This window comes from Vombatus ursinus, unplaced genomic scaffold (assembly GCF_900497805.2).
Source record: "Vombatus ursinus unplaced genomic scaffold, bare-nosed wombat genome assembly UNPS02009573.1, whole genome shotgun sequence".
NCBI lineage: Eukaryota > Metazoa > Chordata > Mammalia > Diprotodontia > Vombatidae > Vombatus > Vombatus ursinus.
This window is the reverse complement of record NW_020949351.1, coordinates 27,615,185-27,636,426: the sequence shown is the minus strand read 5'-3', so window position 1 is coordinate 27,636,426 and position 21,242 is coordinate 27,615,185. Positions and strand designations below refer to the sequence as shown.

General features: G+C 35.7%; 1 protein-coding gene and 1 pseudogene across 4 annotated transcripts in view; both read right to left on the bottom strand.

Annotated features, from left to right (window-relative positions):
- The window catches only part of ADNP2 (ADNP homeobox 2), a 56,392-nt gene extending 37,145 nt beyond the window's left edge, over nt 1–19,247 (bottom strand). Inside the window, exons 1-2 of one of the 4 annotated variants that reach the window (XM_027852465.1) lie at nt 19,134–19,247; nt 8,901–9,018 (exon numbers count right to left, since the gene is read on the bottom strand). In XM_027852465.1, the coding sequence (XP_027708266.1) occupies nt 8,901–9,008 (108 nt within the window). In that variant the 5' untranslated portion in view covers nt 9,009–9,018; nt 19,134–19,247. Of the gene's footprint in view, nt 1–8,900; nt 9,019–14,701; nt 14,776–18,055; nt 18,277–18,806; nt 18,890–19,133 lie in introns of those variants that run through there. The other 3 variants (XM_027852464.1, XM_027852463.1, XM_027852462.1) reach the window with 3 other exon arrangements.
- On the bottom strand, nt 6,140–6,282 carry LOC114036080 (annotated as a pseudogene).
- Nucleotides 19,248–21,242: the final 1,995 nt, after the last annotated feature.

Genomic DNA, 21,242 nt, shown 5'->3' with positions numbered 1-21,242 from the left:
TGCAGACTATTTTAAAGTAGATGGCTATTTCAAAAGCTAGATGATCTGAAGGTATTTTACAACAAATTTCAACAGCTACAGAGAACTACATGAAAAGTAAAGAAGGAAAAAGTCCAAAGAGACTAGATTATTAGCAAAAAGACGAAATTAGAAAAAGACAAAAATTTCCAAATAGAAAATTAAATAGTATATTTTAAGTACTGTTTGGACTACTAAACTATTTCAAACTATAAAGATACAAGAATTAAAGTATGGGTAAAGAAGAAAAAATCTTATCTTTAGATATGGTAATTAACAAAGATATCTACAGCACTTCAATTCCTCTTTGTAACCTTTACTCACTCTTTCTTAATCTTTCTCCCCATTAGTTTTGCCAATACAAGAATCACCAAGAACTCTGACAAAAGTACATCAATTGTGGACAGAATGTGGATTTGGAGACAGAGAGACTGGAAGAAAATCCCAGCTATGCCCTAAATTTCTTCTAGCTAGTTCTAAATCCAATAATATTAATTCAGAAAGTACCCAGACCTGCCATGCTGGGCAACAGTCTAAACAAGATAGTTGAAAAGATAGTACAACAAAGAGTACCAAGTCTCTTGATACCTTTATTATAACTTCATTACACAGAAACCCGCATGATAAGTAATAAAGGACTGTTCCCTTATGGGAGATTGCATGATACCATATAAAGAGCACAGGCTCTGTATACAGAGGAGTCAAGTTAAATCTTGTCCTCCGATTCTTATGACCTATATGATCCTGACCAACTCACCTAACGCTTTCCCTATGCCTCCATTTCCACACCTGTTTTTTGTGGTTTTTTTTTAACTGAAGGAGTTGAACAACATTAAATGGATCTCTGAGGTCCCTTCTGGCTCTCAATCTTTAATCCTATTATCCTTTTCCATTAACATCCCTAGACAACATCTAAGAGTAAGACAAGGATTTTATTTTTTGGCTAGCCTAAACCTGCATCTCTCAAGGCCCCTTTCTTAAGTCTAGGGTGATTGTATTTTCAGTCAGTAAGATACAAACACATAAGGACAGGGGGTGAAAGAATAGGGGTTTCCCAGAGGGTCAAGGAGTGAGAAAGCTTAGGAATGCTAAGAAGTAAGAAAATTTGAACAGGTGGATTATCATGAGAGGAACAGGGTAATATAGAAAGGGAATCTGGAAATCCAAAGCTAGATGACACATGGCCTCTAATATTCCCCATGCAAAGTAGCCTTTTTATTTTTTCCAATTAAATTCTGGAAACTAATTAAATGTAGGGTGAGTTAGAGTGGGGAGTTCAAGGTGACAAAGAGGTTGTAAACCTGAGTAACTGGAAGGATGTTAGTATACTTGACAGAAATAGGGAAGTTGGAAAGAGGGAGTGGTGGAAGATAATGAGTTCTGTTTCAGGCATGTTAATTTAAAATGTCTACAGAGTATCTAGTTTGAATGTGGAACTCAGGAGAAACTAGGGCTGTATAAATATACCTAACAATTATCTGCATAAAGATGACGATTAAACCTGTGGGATTTGACAAGTTCACTAAATGTGAGAGAGTAAATTCACCACAGGGGGTATCCTAAGGTGCTATAAGAGCCATTCTGGCAATTTTCTTGACATCTCAAGGATATAAATGTGGCACACAGAATATTCATGTTTTTTCAATGCCAAATTTCTTTGATTACTTTCTTTACTCCAGTTATTGGATTTTTTTTTTAAATGTGTCATGTGTCTATCTACTTATAGCCATCATGAGTCTTCTCCATGTCTTTGAATGACTTGGAAATGATAGTGTTCCATGATAAGTACTCAATACTACCACAACACAACCACTATCAACTCAAATCAAAAGATACAGATTCTAAATAACAATATCTCAGAAAAAGAAACTAGACAAGCCACATAAAGTACCAAAGAGCTCTTGAACCAGATATTTACATGTAAATTCTATCAAACATAAAAGAAATTAATTGCTATACCTAAATAATCACAAAATAATGCAATCAGCCTTTCAATTTCCATTGATGAGGCAGATATGATTCTGATACCAAACTAAGGAAGGATAAAAAGAACTATAGATGAAGATTATAAAAATTATTCATTATAACAAGCTGGATTGATACTACAGATACAAGAATGTTTCAACATTAGAAAAATAATTGCCATGATCTTAAAAATAATAACAAAAAACTGTATTCACTTATATGAAAAATACTGAAGAGCATAGTAATGGAAGAACTTTTCCGGAATATGATTAGAAAGTATTTAACTAAAACCAAGAGCTGACAACTTCAATGGAGAAATGCTAGACACTTTTCCATTATTTCAGATTTTACAATCAGATGCTTCCACTATTATTTGATATCATAGTCATAATTCTAGCTACGATAAGAAAAAGGAAATTAAGGGAATAAAGACTGGCACTAGGGAAATCAATATTGTGCTATAAGGCAGTATGAAGGTTACTTAGAATATTGCATTAGAAAAATAACATGACAAGAATTAAAAATTAATATATTCAGCCAAGTAGCAGGATACAAAATAACTTCACAAAAATCACTAGCATTTCTGCATCTTTCTAACAAAAACCAGGAAGAAGATAAACCCTTGAGAAAACTTCAAGGCAATCTGACGCAAAAAATTTTTAGCCAGGATAATTACCTAAATTTTTAAATATTCACTAAAAATAACAATAGAAGGTCAAATCTTTCACATCTTTGAATAGGGAAGAAATTACCATCTACATGGAAGATCAAGATTATAATTTAAATTATATGATATTTTAAATCTGCATGAACAAAATCAATGCAGTTAGAACTAGAAGATTTAGATTAGGAAGGGATCTTTGCAACAAACTCCTAATGCAAGTGTAACACAAAATCAGTAAGGAATTAAAATTCCATTAAGAACCACTCTCCAATAAATAAGTGATCAACACATATCAACAATTTTCAAAGTAAATGCCAACATACGAAAAATTATTCAAAACTACCAATCAATGTTAAAGAGCAATCATCTCATTTACAATAAGAGATGATGTAAAGGTAAAAATGAAAAAAAAATTAGTAAGTCATTCATACCCTTTCAAACACTGATCCTCACTACTGAGTTATACCCCAAGAAGGTTAATGACAAAAAAAGTAACAAAATATTCATAGTAGTACTATTAATAACTTATGAATGTAATGGAATATTACTGAACTTGCAAGGAATTTCAAATAAGAAGAACCAGAGAACTATAGTAATAGTTTATGAACTGATACAGAGCCAAAGAACAATATGAACAATAACAATAACATGAATGAAGACATCCCTAAAAGGCAAGTGAATTTAGGTCAAATATATTAGCCAATCTTCAATCCAGATGAACAAGATCAAAGCATATTTCCTTTCTATTAAGGAATGCTAAATCTAAGAGTCAAATGTTACATGTATTGTAAATCATAATCATAAGTTAAAGTTCATGCTTATCTGCTTTTTATGAGAAGGCACTATGGAGAGAGGAGTTGTTCATTGGGAAGTGATGTATCAAAACAAAATGTATTCCTGAAAGATGTGCAAACAAAATACATGCCCAATAATTGGAGAATAACTGAGTGAACTGTGGTATATGAACATATATTCCACATACATGAACATATATGGAATATTACTATGCATTAGAAAAAACAAATATGAACAATTCTAAGTAACACAGAAAGACTTGAGCAAAGTGATGCGAAAGCAAAGAGAAAGCAGAGACCAAAGAACAACATACTCAATGAACGCATAAGGTAAATCCAGTCAATACTAAACTACAACCAAACTCTGGTAGAATGTAATCAGTGCACAGGAGCAGTTCAACAAAGAGAAAAGAGACTGAAGGACGGAAAGAAGGGAGTAAGAAAAGGTGTCACAGGAGAGATGGCACTAGAATTCAGTCTTGAAGGAATGGAACGATTTCATCAAGCAGAGGTGCATAATGTCCACTCCAGACATGGGTAATGATGCCCTACTTGAATAGCAGACAGAAGATCAAAGAATAGAAAGTAGTCCACAAAGTTCCCATTAAAGGACATAGTAGACTGGGGCAGGGGGGTGAGGTTGGGGGGGTTGAGGGATGTAGGTGGAGGGGAAAGATATATGATGATTGTTTTCAAGTATTTAAAAAGCTGCCACACACAAAGGGTTTAGACTTGTTTCTTTTGCCCCACCCCCTTCCATAAGATAGAACTAGGTAAAGGTTACAGATAAGTAGATTTAGACTTGCTGTTAAAACTTCCAAATATTTTGAGCTATTAAATAATTGGATTTGTCTGCCTGCCTCAGGAGGTAGTGAGTTTTCACTTACTAGACATCTTTAAGCAAAGGATGAATGATCACTTCTGTATTTGTTTTTTTGTAGATGGTATTTCTCAAGTTAAGTATGGGTTGGTCTAATTGATTTCTGAGATTCCTTCCAACTTTGAAATTTTGATATTCTGAGCTAACTGCACCAAGAAGAATGGCAAATATGAAGAATTTTTTAAAAAGGGGGAGATTTATTGTAAACTTATAAAGTAAAAAGAGCAGACCTAGAATATAAAAATCATGACTACAACTAAGTCATTGCACAAAATACTAAAGGATAATGAAACTTAAGATTAAATATAATTGACATTGGTTCCAAACTATTAAAGCACAAGTCCTTCTTTTCAGTTAAAAACTGTTTTAAAATATTTTTTAAAAGAGTATTTTCATAAACAAAGTAGAACAGAAAAAGAGGCTTATTTTATGAAACCATATATTTCTATTATATCCTCCTTACTTTTTAAAAACATATCTAATAAATTCAATATTATTTTCAAAGCTCTCCACTGCTTATTTATGTTTTCCTCCTAATTTCCTTCTTTTATTCTCTATGCATTTGAAAAAACGTTTCAATGACTCTTTCTTCTCTTTTATTGGCAACACCTCTCCTATTTCCTCACAAATCTCACCCCCAATTGAAAAAAAGAAAAACAAAATCCTTGTACCCAACAACCAGTCAAGCAAAACAAACTCACACACTGGAAATGTCAAAAAAAAGAAATTTTTCATTTCACACCTCTCTGTCAGGAGATGGACAGCATGCTTCATCACTGGTCCTAGAATGAGTGTCTTTTTATACTGAGGGTCAAGTTCATATCAGATGCTACACAAACCAATCAGCAGTGTTTCATGATTTTCTCCAGCTCCATTCAAAAACAAATGAATAGGATTGAAGAAGGCTGTAAGCTGGGATTTAGAAAAGTTGTGACTGGCTATAGATATAACAAGGAGGCAAAGGATTCAAGAGAAGTGGACAGTGTAGAGTTGAATTGGTTCACCAAGTGGTCGAGAACCTTTCTACACCTTAGCAGAGAAACTCAAAAACAAAAAAACAAAGGGTTAAGGACAAACTTCTAGTGATAACTCACTCCAAACTAGAGGATGATAGTGAAAGGAATACTGGATCGGGAGTTTTGAAAATATGACTTTAAATCATGGCTTTGCTACTTATTGCTTGCAAAATCTTGGACAACTATAACCTTTAAGCCTCAGTCATCTGTAAAAATGAGAGGTTTAGACTAAATGACCCTAAACTCCTTTCCAGCTTTAAATCTGTGATCACTGAATGATAAACATATATAATTTATCACTAGACCCACACTCAAAGCATTCCAAACTTGCTAGGACATTTTGCATGGTCTTAGTAAAGCTTGCGAAAACCCAGGATTAATTCCAAACCACAATGAAAAAAACCAAAGCAGTACCCTAGAAAACTAATTTAAATTTTCAAAATATAACTCTACTTTCAAAAAAAAGCATTTTTATCCATGCTACTGAATTTCTTTTCTTACTCTCCATATCAACCTGACAGCAGTGCTATTTGAATTCTAAAACAGCCAAAAATCAATAATATTAAAGATAACTGATATTTCTCTAATACTTTAAGGTTTGTAAATTACTTTGCAGATTTATCTCATTTGATCCCCAAAACAACAGAAAAACCTGTGAGGTAAGTGTTATTAATATCTAATATCTAAATATCTAGTATCAAAATTATAGTTCAAAAGAGTTTAGTGATTTGCCTATAGTCACAATAGCAGAATTCAAACCTAGGTCTCTCCCTTTTTTTGGTTTGGTTTTTTTTTTATCAGGGGAGAGCTAGACCATGCAGTCTCCCACTATCACAAATTATGCAGTCAGAGTTTCCCGAATTTGGGGAAATCACAGAGGTTAGGCCATCCAGAGAGCAATGGATAAACCTCTCCCCATGGAATCGCCCCTGCCAGGTTAAGTATCTAAGTCTCTCCTGACTCCAAGTGCTCTATTTTACTATACCATACTATCAATAAAAAACAAAGGAGAAATAATATTAAGGCTAGCATCGAATAAACGCACAATTAGAAAACAAACTTGGCCAGCCATGTAGCAAAAACAAGAAGCCAGCCACTTGCTTTAACTGGAAGAAAAAAAAACGCAGTGTCTTTGGAAGAAGGCTCCCTTTCTCCATCAAATGGCGAAGAATGCATGGAAATTCATGGAAAGATATAGGGGAAAAATATGGTTAAAAAAAAAAGTCTCACACAATAAAAAGCTGTGGATAGATTATCATCTGTGTTGACACAGAATGCAAATTCATCCAATTATTGGGAAAAATTAATTCGTGTCTTTAGTTTACAACAATGAACCAGCTCCTGCAAACACTATATATGCATGTATGTAACAATCTTCTACTGTTAATGGTTACCTTTCTATGGGTTACCTATCTATCTACCTTACTTGCCAAGAAATATTTCATTCATCTCTATCTGAAGATCAAACAGGCAACTGTTAATGCTGTTCATGCATAAAACATGAACAATTTACAAGTGGGTTTTAAAAAAAAGATTTAGAACTATCATATCAATCCAATATTGACCCACTTCACTACTGCCTCTAAACAATAGGAGTTTATTAGACAGATGACACTTCTAACTTCTCTAATCTTGAACAAAGTCCTTTATCTTTACAAAGGTTTTCTCCTTGTTGGATAAAATCCTAATTTATAAAACTACTATTTTAATTTAAGAAATTGACAATCATTTTTTTTTAAAGTATGAAAATTCCCTACCACCAAGAGATCATCATTAACTCTCAAAGAAAAAAAAAACAACAAAACACTTGCAATAGTTTCAATAAAGTCTATTTTAGATGTCAACATCCACCTTAATACGAAAGTACATACCTCCAACTACAAGTTTTTAAAAATGTCTATGAAGAGAAGTCTACATACATATATTTTTCTCTCTCATTAAGAGCCAGTATTTGAATTTTTCAAAGTCAAATTCTTTGGGATTCAGAGGTTTCCTTTAGGATGCAGATAAACTATTTCCTCACAGTCAATATTTCCAGAGCTTTGCTCAAAAATCAATTTAGACCATTAACTGTCCTAATACTCTACTTCATACTATCTTTCTTCATAACATGGATAAAACTGACCCAAAATCTCTAAGTTAAAAAAAATTCAAATGTAGTTTTAGTCATAAACATAACTAGCTAGAAGATACCTGAGGACATCAAATCCAACCTGCTTATTAAAAAGATGAGGCCTGAAGTGATTAAGTGTTGGCCCAAAGTCACTCAAGTAGCAGGTAAATGGGCTGAGAGTCAAATCGCAGTTGGACTACAAATACAAGGTCCTTTCTCCACTATACCATGTTGCTTTTGTGTTTCAAAGAATACCTAGAATTCAAAGAACTCTACTTTGTTTGGGAGTCATTTATAAAGGGACAAATTCCCATATCCTCTGCATCAGTAATCTATAAAGAGCTTTTTCTAATGTTAACAGAAGCCTAGAAACTGATTCTTCATTCACTAACTCAGAGATATGAATTCGATGTATAGGTACAGGGGAATTTAGTTAGCTTACAATATCCAAAAATATAATCAATATTAACAACATTCAATAAGAAATGCTGATGTCCTAAACACAACTGACAGAAGGTCCCTGGAATGAAGATTTGGAAAAAGTCTGTCAAATACAAATATAAGCAGCCAAGATAGTTTAAAGACATTAGCTACTTATTGTTTTTACATTTTTATCAACTATGCCTGAAAAATCTGATTAGAAGCAAATCAGTTATCAGACAAAAATTATATGTTATTTACATGGAGTACTATTTCTACATCAGAAAATTCTGATTAGAAGGAAATTAGTTATCAGAGAAAAATTAAATGTGATTTATGTGGAGTAATCACACCCATGAAATCACAAATCTTCAAAATACTAATGACTTAAAGTAAGTAATTTCTACTGGGCATGAACTACATGTAAGCCACTATAGCACTAAGAATAATATAGCCCCTGCATTTGAAAAGTATACAATTCAATTCTTAAAGTATTTATTAAGTACTAACTACATGCAGGTCTGTGATACTCTGGAATTATAAAGATAAAAACGACACCAACCTCATCCTCATAAAATTAAGTTCCTAACACACTTAAAAAACCAATTTAAGTACCTGTCTCTAATATCATTTATGGCTACAAATACTCAAGGCTACTTCACAAAGAACTCACTGCTACAAGGAAGACAAGTAGCAGTCTAAGTTTAACTTTTCCTTGGTTGATCATATGTAAAGAAACAAAACCACACAGTAAGACTTTATACTAAGAAGCTAAATTGAGGATATCAGTTTATTCCGTATCTTTTCAAACCCTAATATGGAGATCTACATAACATGTATCATAAACCATAAATTCCCTATAACATGCTTGAGTTATTTTGTATCTTGAAAAATATAATTTAGTAGTTCTTTCTCTTAAGGCAAATAATATAAAAAAAAATGAAATTTACTAAACTTGAAACTTTAATTTAGTGTGACAAGATTTAAGTCAGTTTGACTCAGATTGAAGTTATTACTTGTTCTTTCTTACCTTTAATAATTCCTTGCAGCTATCAAGGCCAATATCCACAAGGATGCCCTTCACTTTTTTCCGAACCTTCCTAATATTGTCAAGATTTTCAACAGGAATTTGAAACATTGTGACTTTCCTAAAGCAAAAGCAAAAAACAAAATAAAACAAAACAAAAAACAGGAATATAATAAGCACATATTACTAAGAAATTTCACTTCTCTGCAATTAAAAATTTAAAACATTACAACACTTACTGAGGTTTGTATCTCTTAAATGATAAAATAAACTTCCATTTGTGGCAATAATATTAAAAGTAATGAGTAGGAAAGATGAATTAAGTAGACATTAACAAAGTAAATAAAAGGTGTATTAAAGAAACTACTACTTATAGTCTCTGTAACCTATGAAATAATTATGAGATATTACACAAGAATGAAAGGTAATACTTTTTATAGTCTCCAACAGCTGAACTCTGAATGAACAGGATCCATCCCTACCAAAAGAAGTGTGTGGCATAGTTAACATTTTAGTAAAATGGGTACTTTGTCTATCCTGAAGTAGAAAAGCTATATATCTAGAAGTTTTAAAAATGACTTCTACTTTTAAGTTTTATTTTTAAAATTATGTCATATCATAGGTATACTACTACAATGTTGATGGAGCTGTGAAATGGTACAACCATATTGGAAAGCAATTTGGAATTATGAGTTTTGAAATGTCTATACCCTTGGACTCAGAGGTCGCATTGCTACACATATAGCCCAAAGAGGTGAAAGACAGAAAGATCCCTGATGCACCAAAATATTCATAACAGCACTTTTTGTAATAAGAAAACACTGATAACAAATGCCCACTGAATATGGAATGAAAAAAATATGTGACATATGGTTTACAAATATATAAGAAACTGATAAGAATTCAAAGAAACCTAGAAGACATATGAACAGATTCAGAATGAAGCAGAACCAAAATATATGTATTTATGCAATAATAATAACAATATAAGAACAAAAAAAAAACAGAATGCTGTGATTTTAATGGCCAGACTTCATTAAGGAGAATTGTGAAACTACAACTCCCTTCATTCATTGCATAGGTAGGGGACTATAGGTGTGGAAGACAGCATACAACAGAAATTCTCAAAGTATTGTCTATGGATCCCTGGGCCCTCCTCCAAAACATTTCAATGGAGTCTTAAGAGATCAAAATTGTTTTCATAATCATACTAAGACATTACATGCCTCTTAAATTGCACCTTTTTCAACTGCCTATTTGTGTAAGGCTAGATTTTCCTCATAAACATAAGCCAAAACAATTTATCACAACAAACTGAATGTAGAAGCAGACATGGGAATCCAGCTGCGTTCTATTAAACCGAACATTAAAAGAGATTTGCAAACATAATGTAACTCTTCTCACTAAATTTTTTGGTAAAGTTATTTTTCATAAAAATATTTGTTAACATGTAATTTTTTTACTGTTATTTTAAATTAATATTTTAAAATTTTATAAGTTTCAATTCTAAATAAATGGTAAATATCAATAGATATAACCAGAGGTGTGTTGGAACCAGCCTGAACCAGGATTATTAAATTTTCAGTGTGAGAATTTATCTCAGAAATCAGCAAACATAACTAATTAAGACTTGATCAATTGTTTTGATTGTCTAAACAATCACAAAATGTTAAATTATTCAAATTAAACTTAAAACTGTGTTGGCCCTGAGTTTTTCTCTCCTCAGGAAAGCTAGATGTTAAACATTTACCAAAACACCCTTGAATATAATTCACATAAACAGTTCTTTGGTGTCCTTAATAATTCTGTAGAGTATAAAAGGGTCCTGAGACCAAAAAGTTTGAGAACTGCTAGCAGATGCTATACTATCAAACTGTTGATGCACTGGTTATTTTGCTGAACTTTTGTTTCTTCTCCCTTCAGTCTTTGTTTCTAGGAATGGTTCCTTGGGGAGGAAAGGAAAGGACATACAGGCTATGTATATGATGTAAACAGACATCAATAAAAATGATAATTTAAAAAAATAAATCCAGGTGAAAACTTCTATTATAAACAGAAGCCAAAATCCTCATTTAACACTACCATCCCCCCTCAAACTATAATCCTCTAATTCTCCTTCATTTTACAGAAAATTCCCAGAAAAAAAGGTGTCCTCACTTATTTTCACTTCCTTTCCTCTTACTAGCTTTAGCTTCTTAACTCCTGTCAATTTGGCTTATTTTACTCAACTGAAAAAGCTTCACCCAAAGTTACCAATGATCACTGAGAACAAACTTCATCTTTCTTAACTTCTCTGCAGTATAATATTGATGACCACCCTTTCAAGCCTCCTGGAGACTCTCCTCTGTAGGTGCTGCTCTACCTTGGTTCTCACTGCTGAATTCTCAGTCAGTAATGATCATCCATATTGTGCCTCTGTGGATCTTTGCCAAAACTCCTCTCCTCAGCACAATTCTCACCTCTCTACACTCTTTGTGACCTCGTTTATATACATATACATACCTATATACACACATATACATATGTAAATATAACAGGTCACATATGTGTGTGTGTATATATATAATGTGCATATATCTATATACCTATACACAGATATAAAAACACTAATTGTGTACTAGACTTTTTAAATCAGGATGTCCCACAGACATCTTATACTCAACATGTCCAAAAGAGAATATTATCTTTCTTATTTCTGTCAAAGGCACCTCCACCTTTCTATTTATCTATGTTCCCAATCTCCAAGGCATCTTCAAATGCTTACTGTTCCCTTCATTCAATCTATTGCCTAGTCATGTTTATTCCACCTACAAAACATTACCTGTCTCCTCTCCACTCACATCACTACCAACCTAGTTTTGGCTCTCATCATCTCTCACTTGCCAAGGTCTGTTGATTTTATATTTGTAATATCTCTCACATAAACCTCCTCTTTTCTGACACTGCCATCACTCTGGTGCAGGCCCTCATCCTTTCAACCTGGACTACGCAATAGGCTGCTGGTTGGTATTCCTGCCATAAGTCTCTTCCCCACTCCAGTCAATCCTTCATCCTCAGCTGTCAAAGTGATCTCCTTACACAGATCTGATCATGTTACCCCCTCCCTCTACTCAAAAATCTCCAGGGGCTACCCATCACCTCCAGGATCAAACATAAAATCCTGTTTGTCATTGAAGTAATTCATGACTGGCCAGCCTCCTCATCCCTTTCTAGTCTCCTTACACCTTTCATTACTGGCTCCCCAACACACTCTGTAACACAATGACATTGCCTTCCTGTTTCTCCATCTCCCAACTCTGGGCATTTTCACTGGCTGTCCTCCATGCCTGTAATGTTCTCCCTCTACATCTCTGCCTCCTGGCTTCCCTCAAGTGTCACCTAAAATCCCACCTTTCAAAGGGAAGCCTTTCCTCTAGCTTCCCAATTCTATTGCCTTCCCTCTGCTGATTATTTCCAACTTAAGCCTGTATACTGCTTATTCACCCAGCTGTTTGCAAATTGTCTCCCCTATTAGACTGTGAACTCCCTGAGGGCAAGGACTGTCTTTTATGTTCCTTAGTATCCCCAGTGCTTAGCACAGTGCCTAGCACATAGTAGCACTTAATAAATGATGAGTATTACAACAACTTCCTAACTGGTCTTGTCTTAAGACTCTTCCCTCTTCAATTCATTTTCTACTCAGGTGCCAAAAGGATATTTTTTTTAATAGGCAATTGGGGTTAAGTGACTTGCCCAGGGTCAACCGGTTAGTAAGTGTCAAGTGTTTGGTCTGAGGGCAGATTTGAACTCAGGTCCTCCTGACTTCAGGGACAGTGCTCTATCCACTGCGCCACCTAGCGGCCCCCAAAAATGATATTTCCAAAGGATAGGTCTGACCATATTACTGTTATGCTCAATAAACTCCAGTGGCTCTCAATTACCTTTAGATCAAATACAGACTCCTGTTTGGAATATATGGCATTCACAATCTGGTTTCAGTCTACCCTTTTAGCCTTATAACACTTCACTTCATGTTATCTATACTCCATCCATAATGTCCTTCTTGTTGTTCTTCATCTCTAGTCTCTATGCCTTCAGTTTGTCTCCCATGCCTAGAATACACTCCATAATCAGGTATCTACCTCTCAGGGAAGAAGGAAGTAATGGAATAAGCATTTATATGGCGCCTATTATGAGCCAGGCACTATATGCTAAACGCTTTACAAATATCTTCTCATGTGATCTTCTCCTTAAAGCTTAGATCAAATATCACATCCTACATGAAGCTTTCTTGACTCCCTAAACTGCTAGTATGTTCCACAATCCATGCCAAATTACTGTGTATATACAGTCTCCACAGAAGAACAGAAGCTCCTTGACAGCAAAAGCTGTCATTTTCTCTTTGTATCTCCAGCACCTGGAACACAATAAGCACTTAATAAATGCTTGCTGACAGACTGAAAGGAAATCCGTTGACAGCATGAAGATATGGTAGTGAAAAGACCTTGACTTTAGGTGGTTTTACCACCTACTTAGCTGGATGGCCTTTGGCAAATAATTTTTTGTTCTTTAATTTCCTCATCAGACAAATCAGAACAACTGTCCTACCTCCCTCAGAGGTTTGTAGCAAGCCCAAAAGAGGTAATATACTTGAAAACTCTCTAAAGCCTACATATAAATAAAAGGTTAAAACTATACACAAGTTCGTTAGTGTAAATTCAACTTTTCAGGAAACTCCTATTCCACCAAATACAATAGAGCTGTGAACAAATTTTAGATGACATAGGTTTATATGTGGAACATACTAATATAATATGGTTTAAACTTACAAGTAGAAGCTTTCTAGTCCTTAGAGGGTTTTCTTAATAGTTACATTCATATAGTGTTTTAAGGTTTGCAAAGTTTTACATCTATTTTGCTAAGTTTTACATATATTATGTATTTGATCCTCATGCTATCCCTGAGAGGTAGGTGCTATGATTATCCCCATTTTACAGATGAGGAAACTGAGGCAGACATAGGTTAAGTGACTTGTGCAGGGTCACACAAATACCAAAAGATGCTTATCTGGCTATATAAAAACTGCAAAGAATCTTTAAAAATAAACTGAAATAGAAAACTATATTTTAAGGGCTATTTAAGAATAACTTTTAAGTAGCTTGTTCAAAGGTTTTACTTAATTTTAACAAGTATTTCCCATGAACTTGGAGAATAATTAATAATCTTTAAATAGCAATTATTTTTATTTTCAAACCCCCAGGAAACTAAAAGCAATGGATATAAATGACACCAGGAAAATCAAAAGTACATACAGTTCCTTTTGCAAAAAATAAATAAATAAATAAAAATTCAAAAAGTTTATAACTGGAAAGGAGGCAATAATATCTAGCCTTTACAAAGCATTTTAAGGTTGACACAAAGCATTTTAGAAATATTATCTCATTTTAAAAATACATACTCCAAACTTTTCATTTTACACATTCCATAAAGGTGAAGTGCCTTGATCAAGATTATAAATAAAAATATTTTACAGCTATAGAAAGTATGACTAAAGTCAGGAGATTAACTTTCATGAGGCACTAGCCATGAGTTCCCAACCATATCTTATGTTCATATATTCCATCTCAAATTGCTATTAACAATAAAGCAAGTGCATTCTGCGACTCCAAGTGGGTTAAAACAGGGAAGAAATACAGTTTTGCTGGTGCAATGAAAAAGCCAAAATCCTTTACATGTTCAGTATCAACTCAGATTCTATTCAAGCACTCATTAATATGACCTGACAAATTTGTTACTAGAATGTTTATATCATTATGTTCTCACACCTGAAGTTCTTTTCTTGGGAGCTGGATCTGATAGACAGCTGATGTTCTTCCCATTTGACGTAGAAGGACATCTGATGTTCTTCCCTACCTTTGCTTCCTGGGTTCAAGACATACAGTAATACCTTATTTATCTTATCAGAAAAAGAGCTATTCTATATAAAATAATTAAAATTTTCTACATACTAATACTTCTCCTTTTTAAATCATCAAAACATCAATTTATCGAATCTAGTGATCAAATTTTTCAAAAATATATTTCATAAATCTTCTTTCTTAAAAAGCATGTATAAAGAATATAATGTAATCTTTACTTGATGACTTAGGTCCATGAACATCAGTAGACTGTCCTATAATATGGTGTCCTTTGAGTCAGGATATGGACATGAACAAGGTTGCTTACTAACAGTCCCAAACATGCTCCAGATTCTTGTTTCTTCTCTTCTGTCAGCTGTCATATTTTGCCCACGGGAATTGCCTTAGTAAGCTCTAAGACTATAATTTATAAGGCATTTGCTGATCTGCATTAATAGTTTTTTCCCTGGGCATTCCTTAAACCTATGAAATAGTGACAGGTAATTTTTATGCATAGGCAGATGGTGTGTGTGAATGCACACATGTGTGCTGCACTACTACTTTTGGTTCATCTGATAGATAATTCATATAGTATCTGAGTTCTGAACCTAACATGCAAATATTGACATTTAAAATTATAAAACCAAACAGGAACAAGATTAAAAAAACAACAACAGTTAAACCAATAAAGGCCTGGCAAATCACGTACATACTGAATGAAAACATTTCCTCTATCCATCAACAAAGAGAGAAGTTTTTGAAGCAATTTTCATTATATACCATCCCAGAAAATTAACAATTTACCCTACCCTCCCTTCACCAATTTCAGAGATTCTTAACCTGGGTTCCACAAACTGACTTTTATAATAACTACATATTGGTTAGTAACCCTCCATTTTATTTTTATGCACTTTAGAACATTAGTCTGAGAAGGGCTTCACTAAACTGCAAAAGTGATCTATGACACAAAAAACATTAAGAATTTCTGATCTAGTGTGTATCGTCTACAAATTGCCATACAGTGGTCAGGAGATGACTGGAAACTAAGTAAGAAAGAAGAAGACCTGTTCTGAGCACACTCTAAAGGTGCTTAAGATCTAATTCTAGCCTCCATCATCTCCCAATGTGAAAGAATAGGACATTTAAAAAAAAAAAGGATCATAATGATTTCAATGATTAAAGTGGTGAATTATTAAATAAACAGTGTGCTGAAATGGAAAAATAAGTACTGGGCTGGGAATCAGAAGACTCATTCAATCCTCACTGCTATTTACTAGTTCTTGGTTAAACCTAAGTATTAGTACTAAGTATTTCTAGACCTCAGCATCCTAATCTGTTTTTAGAAAAATGAGAGGGGAAATATAGCAGAAGTCAAATTAGGGTTAGGAATCCCTAACCATCAACTTTTATTGTGTTCATGTACTAATCACACAAGATAGTATTAAGACAGAGGTTTTCTAGACAATGTCACCTATACGCACTCAAATCTATTCACTGTACATCCAAATGATTCAATATTCTCTGGACAGTTCTCTAAATATTATAGGTGTTCAGCCAAAATTAAAACCAGTATTTCCACAATGAGTTGACAAGAACAAATCATCAATCTGGTAACCACCCTATATAAATTTATCATTAGTTCTCAGGTAAATGACAACCAAACCTGTAATTTCAGGTAAAAACACTAACAACAACCAGCAAAAATCAAACACCTTTTACTCACAAGTATTTACAAGCTGAGCTTTAACTCTACTCTAAAACTTTCTAGCATGCATGAGGCCACTTTAGAAGAAAATTCTTTCATAAACCGATCTAAATGATTCACATAATTATAAGTATCAAGAATTTTGAATACCCATGGAATTGAAGCAAAGCAACCTGAGAAGCCATCTAGTTCAACAGAAGAGACCAAGAATTTCCCTTACAATAGGGCCCTCCAAGCTTCAGTGAAGGGAAATCCAGTCCAGTCCCTGGCAAAGTAAACAAAACTGAATCTCAGCTGTTTATTGTGTGTGACTTTGGCAAGTTTCTTCATCTGGAATATAAGGGGATTTTCTTAAAAAAAAAAAAAAAAAAGCTCCCTATTCAGCTTATGAACTCACTCAAAAACTCAAAAAATCTTACGAACTCACAGCTGTCAGGTCATTAACATGCCTATCAGAACCTGAATTTTACATAGGAAAAAATAATTTGCACTACACAGGGCACAAGGAAAGTACCTTGTAAAATTAAAGTGCAACATATTTATTATCTCCGAAGTCACACTGCCACAAAACTGTCTAAGCAGAAAAAAATCTTAAGTGTGAGAACAGTGCTAAAAACCATCTCAGTTCCACCGATGCACTTTAAAGATTTTAAGAGTGAGCTACCTTCAACTTAAAAGTCAGTTTCACACATTTATAGTTAAAGTTCCAAATTAGCAGGAAAGGCCTTTGTCCATTTTTTTTTTTTTTTGGCTAGGCAATGGGGTTAAGTGGTCAATTTTATTTAATATGTAAGATTCTAGAAGAACTAACAACAAAGGAAAATTTCAAATATCCTCTGAAAATGCTAACTCGAAGTATAGTAAGTCACAGAACTTGACTTCTGCAAAAAAGGCAATTAGAATAATTATAGCATTATTTTCTTAATTCAGAACTACCTATACACTGCATTATTTTTTCCTTTAAAGAAAGCTTTGTTTCATTCTATTTTTCCTAGAATACCAACAGTAGTGGCAAAGTTTAAAAAATTAACATTCGTTTATGAAGTAAAAATCACCAGTAATAAGTGATACTAAATTGAAATAACTGACATTTATATTCAAATGCATTCCAAACTAAAAGGAAGTGTCTCCACTAAAACGTGTTTAATATTTGGATGCTTCAGATTACTAATTTCATGCTAACGAAATTATATTTCTTGGGCTTGTTGTATCTGAAATTTGGGTTTTCCTAAGGTTTCGCAGCATGCCTTAAAATATAGTAACAAAGATATGTAAACAAAGGAAAGCATTTTAATTCAATGCAGCCCGAGCAGAAGTGGGAAGTAAGGTTTTAAAAGTCACTTAATATTTACATAACAAGTACGCTTCAGTATTCACCTGAGAAAACAAAGTGAACCTAGAATTTCATAATAAATCGTCCTCCCAAGTTTCAGTTAACTTTTCTCCTTGGGGGAAAGAAAAAAAAAAAAAAGCAAGCAAATTTAATTAGTAAAGAGCAGGAAAGGACTCTTTAGAACCTCGAATCATCTGAGTCTTCTCAGAGATCCTTTGGAGAGCCAGGACCAAATTCTCTATACCTTGCTAGCGCCCATGGCTCCAAGAATTGTTATTATCTGGATTCTTGCTCGCCGCGTCCACAACTCCAGCTCCTCGAGTGCAGGGAAACCAAGATGACCGAGGAACGAGGTTGGCCAACTGCACCCCCTCGGAGCAACACCCTAAGCCCAGGTGACCCTGAGCATCATTTTTTCCGTCTCCCCTTTCCCCCGTTACAACGCCTCCCTGGCCCACGTGACTTCCCCCGAGCCGGACACGGGGGTTAAGGGCACCAAGCCGAGCGCAACGTTCTTGAGCCCCGGGGCCCCAAAGCTGTGCTCTGCCCAGCGGCCACTCTGGAGAACGCCCCCCGGATTCCCCGGTCGTGAGAGCACAATGCGGCAGCCTCCAGCCTGGGACAGAAGTGAAGCGAGGTGGGAGAGGCCGCGGGAAAATGCTGCGAACACCAACTTCCCCCTGACTAGAGGGCAATTTGCGGGCAGAGGAGGTCCCGCCGTGGAGCTGGCAGCTCGCGCCCACCACCGCCCGTCGGATGGTCCCCGGTCCCTCCCCGGGCTGGGACGCGCCCGCCCGGCCCGTCTCCCCGCCCCCTCCGACGGGGAGGTCGGGAAACCGGCGCGCGGGCGGGCCTCGAGCCGACAGTGGCGCGCGCGCACGCGAGCGGGCGGCGCATCTGACTGAGTGTGCGGAGCGCGGCTTTTCTTTCCTCTCAGTGCAGCCTGGTCAGCGGGCGCTACTGCGGGATGCTGCTGGCGACCACACTGTACCTACCGCTCAGCGCTGAAGAGGGAGCTCTTTTCCTCCTCCTCCCGCCGCCGTAGCCGCCTCCTCCTCCTCCGCCCCTCACAATACCATCCAGCCGCCTCCCCTCCTCTCCCCTCCCCTCCCGCAGATGGGCTGCCCTCCTTCCACCCGACCTAATGCCGGGGGGGCTGTGCAGGAACGCCAGCGCGGGCGGAACCCTTGGCGTCAACGCCCCACGCCTCCCCTGTGCAGGCAGGGACCCCCTCAGCGCCTCACCACAAACCCATCCCTAACAGCAATACTGTGTCCCCTCCTCCCTCCACAGCCTGAAAGAGAAAATGGCGCTCGATTTACCTCAGGAAATGACGTAGGGCCTCATTTGCATGCCAGTTAAGTTAGCCAATGGGAAGAAAGATTGTATTGGGACACCTTGGTTCTTCCATATAGATCACCTTGGGCCCCTGAACTAAAGCTGAATGAGAGGTCCAAAAATGAGAGTGAGAAGAAACCACCTGTTTCCTACCCACCTCTCAAGAAAAAAAAAAAATACCCCCTACTCTTCCTACTACACTTAGCTTCACTTGTCTGTCACTTAAAGTTGCATCTGTGTAAACTCTCGTGAGAGTTTAAGGGAGTTGGTGATGACATCATGAGCAGGGGGTGGGGAGATGATGTCATCAACCATGTGATCAATCACATGTTACCAGCAGAACATTGCCTCATTTGCATGGAATGGGGGTGGAGCCACAGGACAAGCTGAAGAAATTAGTAGCTCCACCCATAACTGAGAGCCAATAGGAAACAACATGTGAACAGAACCCTATCTTACCATTGGAGAATGGAATTTTTGATGACAGAACTTTGAAAAATATTTTTCATATGACATATGTTGGTAGTAAAGTGATTAGGGGTCCCAAGCACTAACTTCTTAATTCATATTCAGAGGGAAGTCCATTTCAGACTCTTACATGAAAAATGTTGAGGTATTTTTAAGTCAATACTTTGGGGTGAGGGGGTTAATTTCAAAAGTTTATAATTTTCCAAAGTTCCATTATGCCAATAAGAAAAAGGATTCTTGCTTTCCTTAGAAGATCACGCCAAGCAATATTTTGTTGTCTTATATGGAGTGGTAGTGGTAGCTAGCCAATCTTGGTTATCCATCCATCCATCTATCCATCCATCCATCCAACCATCCATCCATCCATCCATCCATCCAACCATCCATCCATCCATCCATCCGTTCAACCATCCATCCATCCATCCATACATCCATCCATCCATCCAACCATCCGTTCAACCATCCATCCATCCATCCATCCTTCCGTCCATCCATACAACCATCCATCCTTTCAACAAATATGGAACCCCTACTGTGTTAGACATTGGGGCTAGTCAAGGTAAAGACATGGAGACCTCAAAAATTGTAAAATAATGTAGGAGATAACATGTGTACCCAAATAATTACCCAAAAAGCAATAGTGCATGTACATGATGTGTATATAGGTTTAGGAATTAGACCTGTAATTTCATTGTATAGGGAACAAGAAATGGAATGAGAAAATTTCCTTTGCCAATGCTGATCAGCACCTTCTGTGCAACTTAGAAGGTAGTCTAGAGCACTAAGAGATTAGGTGAGTTGTCCAAGTTCATCAGTACATGTCCCAACTTGAACCTAGGTCTTCCTGGAGCTGAGTCCTATATCCACTATACCACACTACCTCTCCATTAATACATATATATATATAATATATGTATATATGTATGCATGTATATATACACTGAACTATATATCTGAGATATAAAAAAATTTTAGGATCAAAGGGCATCCTAGCCACAAAGCAGAGAGAATATTCAAATGAACTAAAAGAGATGGTCAGAATTATTATCAAAGATTCAAAGTCAGAGTCATGTTGTTCTTCAAAAAAAAAACCAAAAAACTGTTGGCAGTCAAAAAATCATAAAAACAGACAGAATTTCAAAAAATCCAATACGCTTTCATACAATTTATATATTAATATATATAATATATATGTGTGTGTATATATGTACATATATATATATTCACATACTATATAAAGATGATGCTACCAACTGCAAAGCCATAGACCTTAAGCTATTCTTCTAGAGGTGGTCCAAGATTTTCAATGAGCTCATCCTTTTTCCCTTGAGATCATCACACTACTGTAAAATTGTGATACACCACTGAAGATGAAACCTATGCCATTTTTTGAATAGAAATATAGACATGTACATATGCACACCTACAAATCAGATGTTTATTTTAAGAAATAATCAGAGAAATTCTAAGGAAAAGGTTATCTCTTTTCAATGGCTTGAATGGAATCCTGCTTAGAGAACAAGGGACACTGTACCCTAAAGAATACCTCTTAAAGGCATTCTCAAGTCAATAAAGTATGAAAGGATCCCCAAAAATATTTGTTCAAAGATATTTCTGTTAAAATA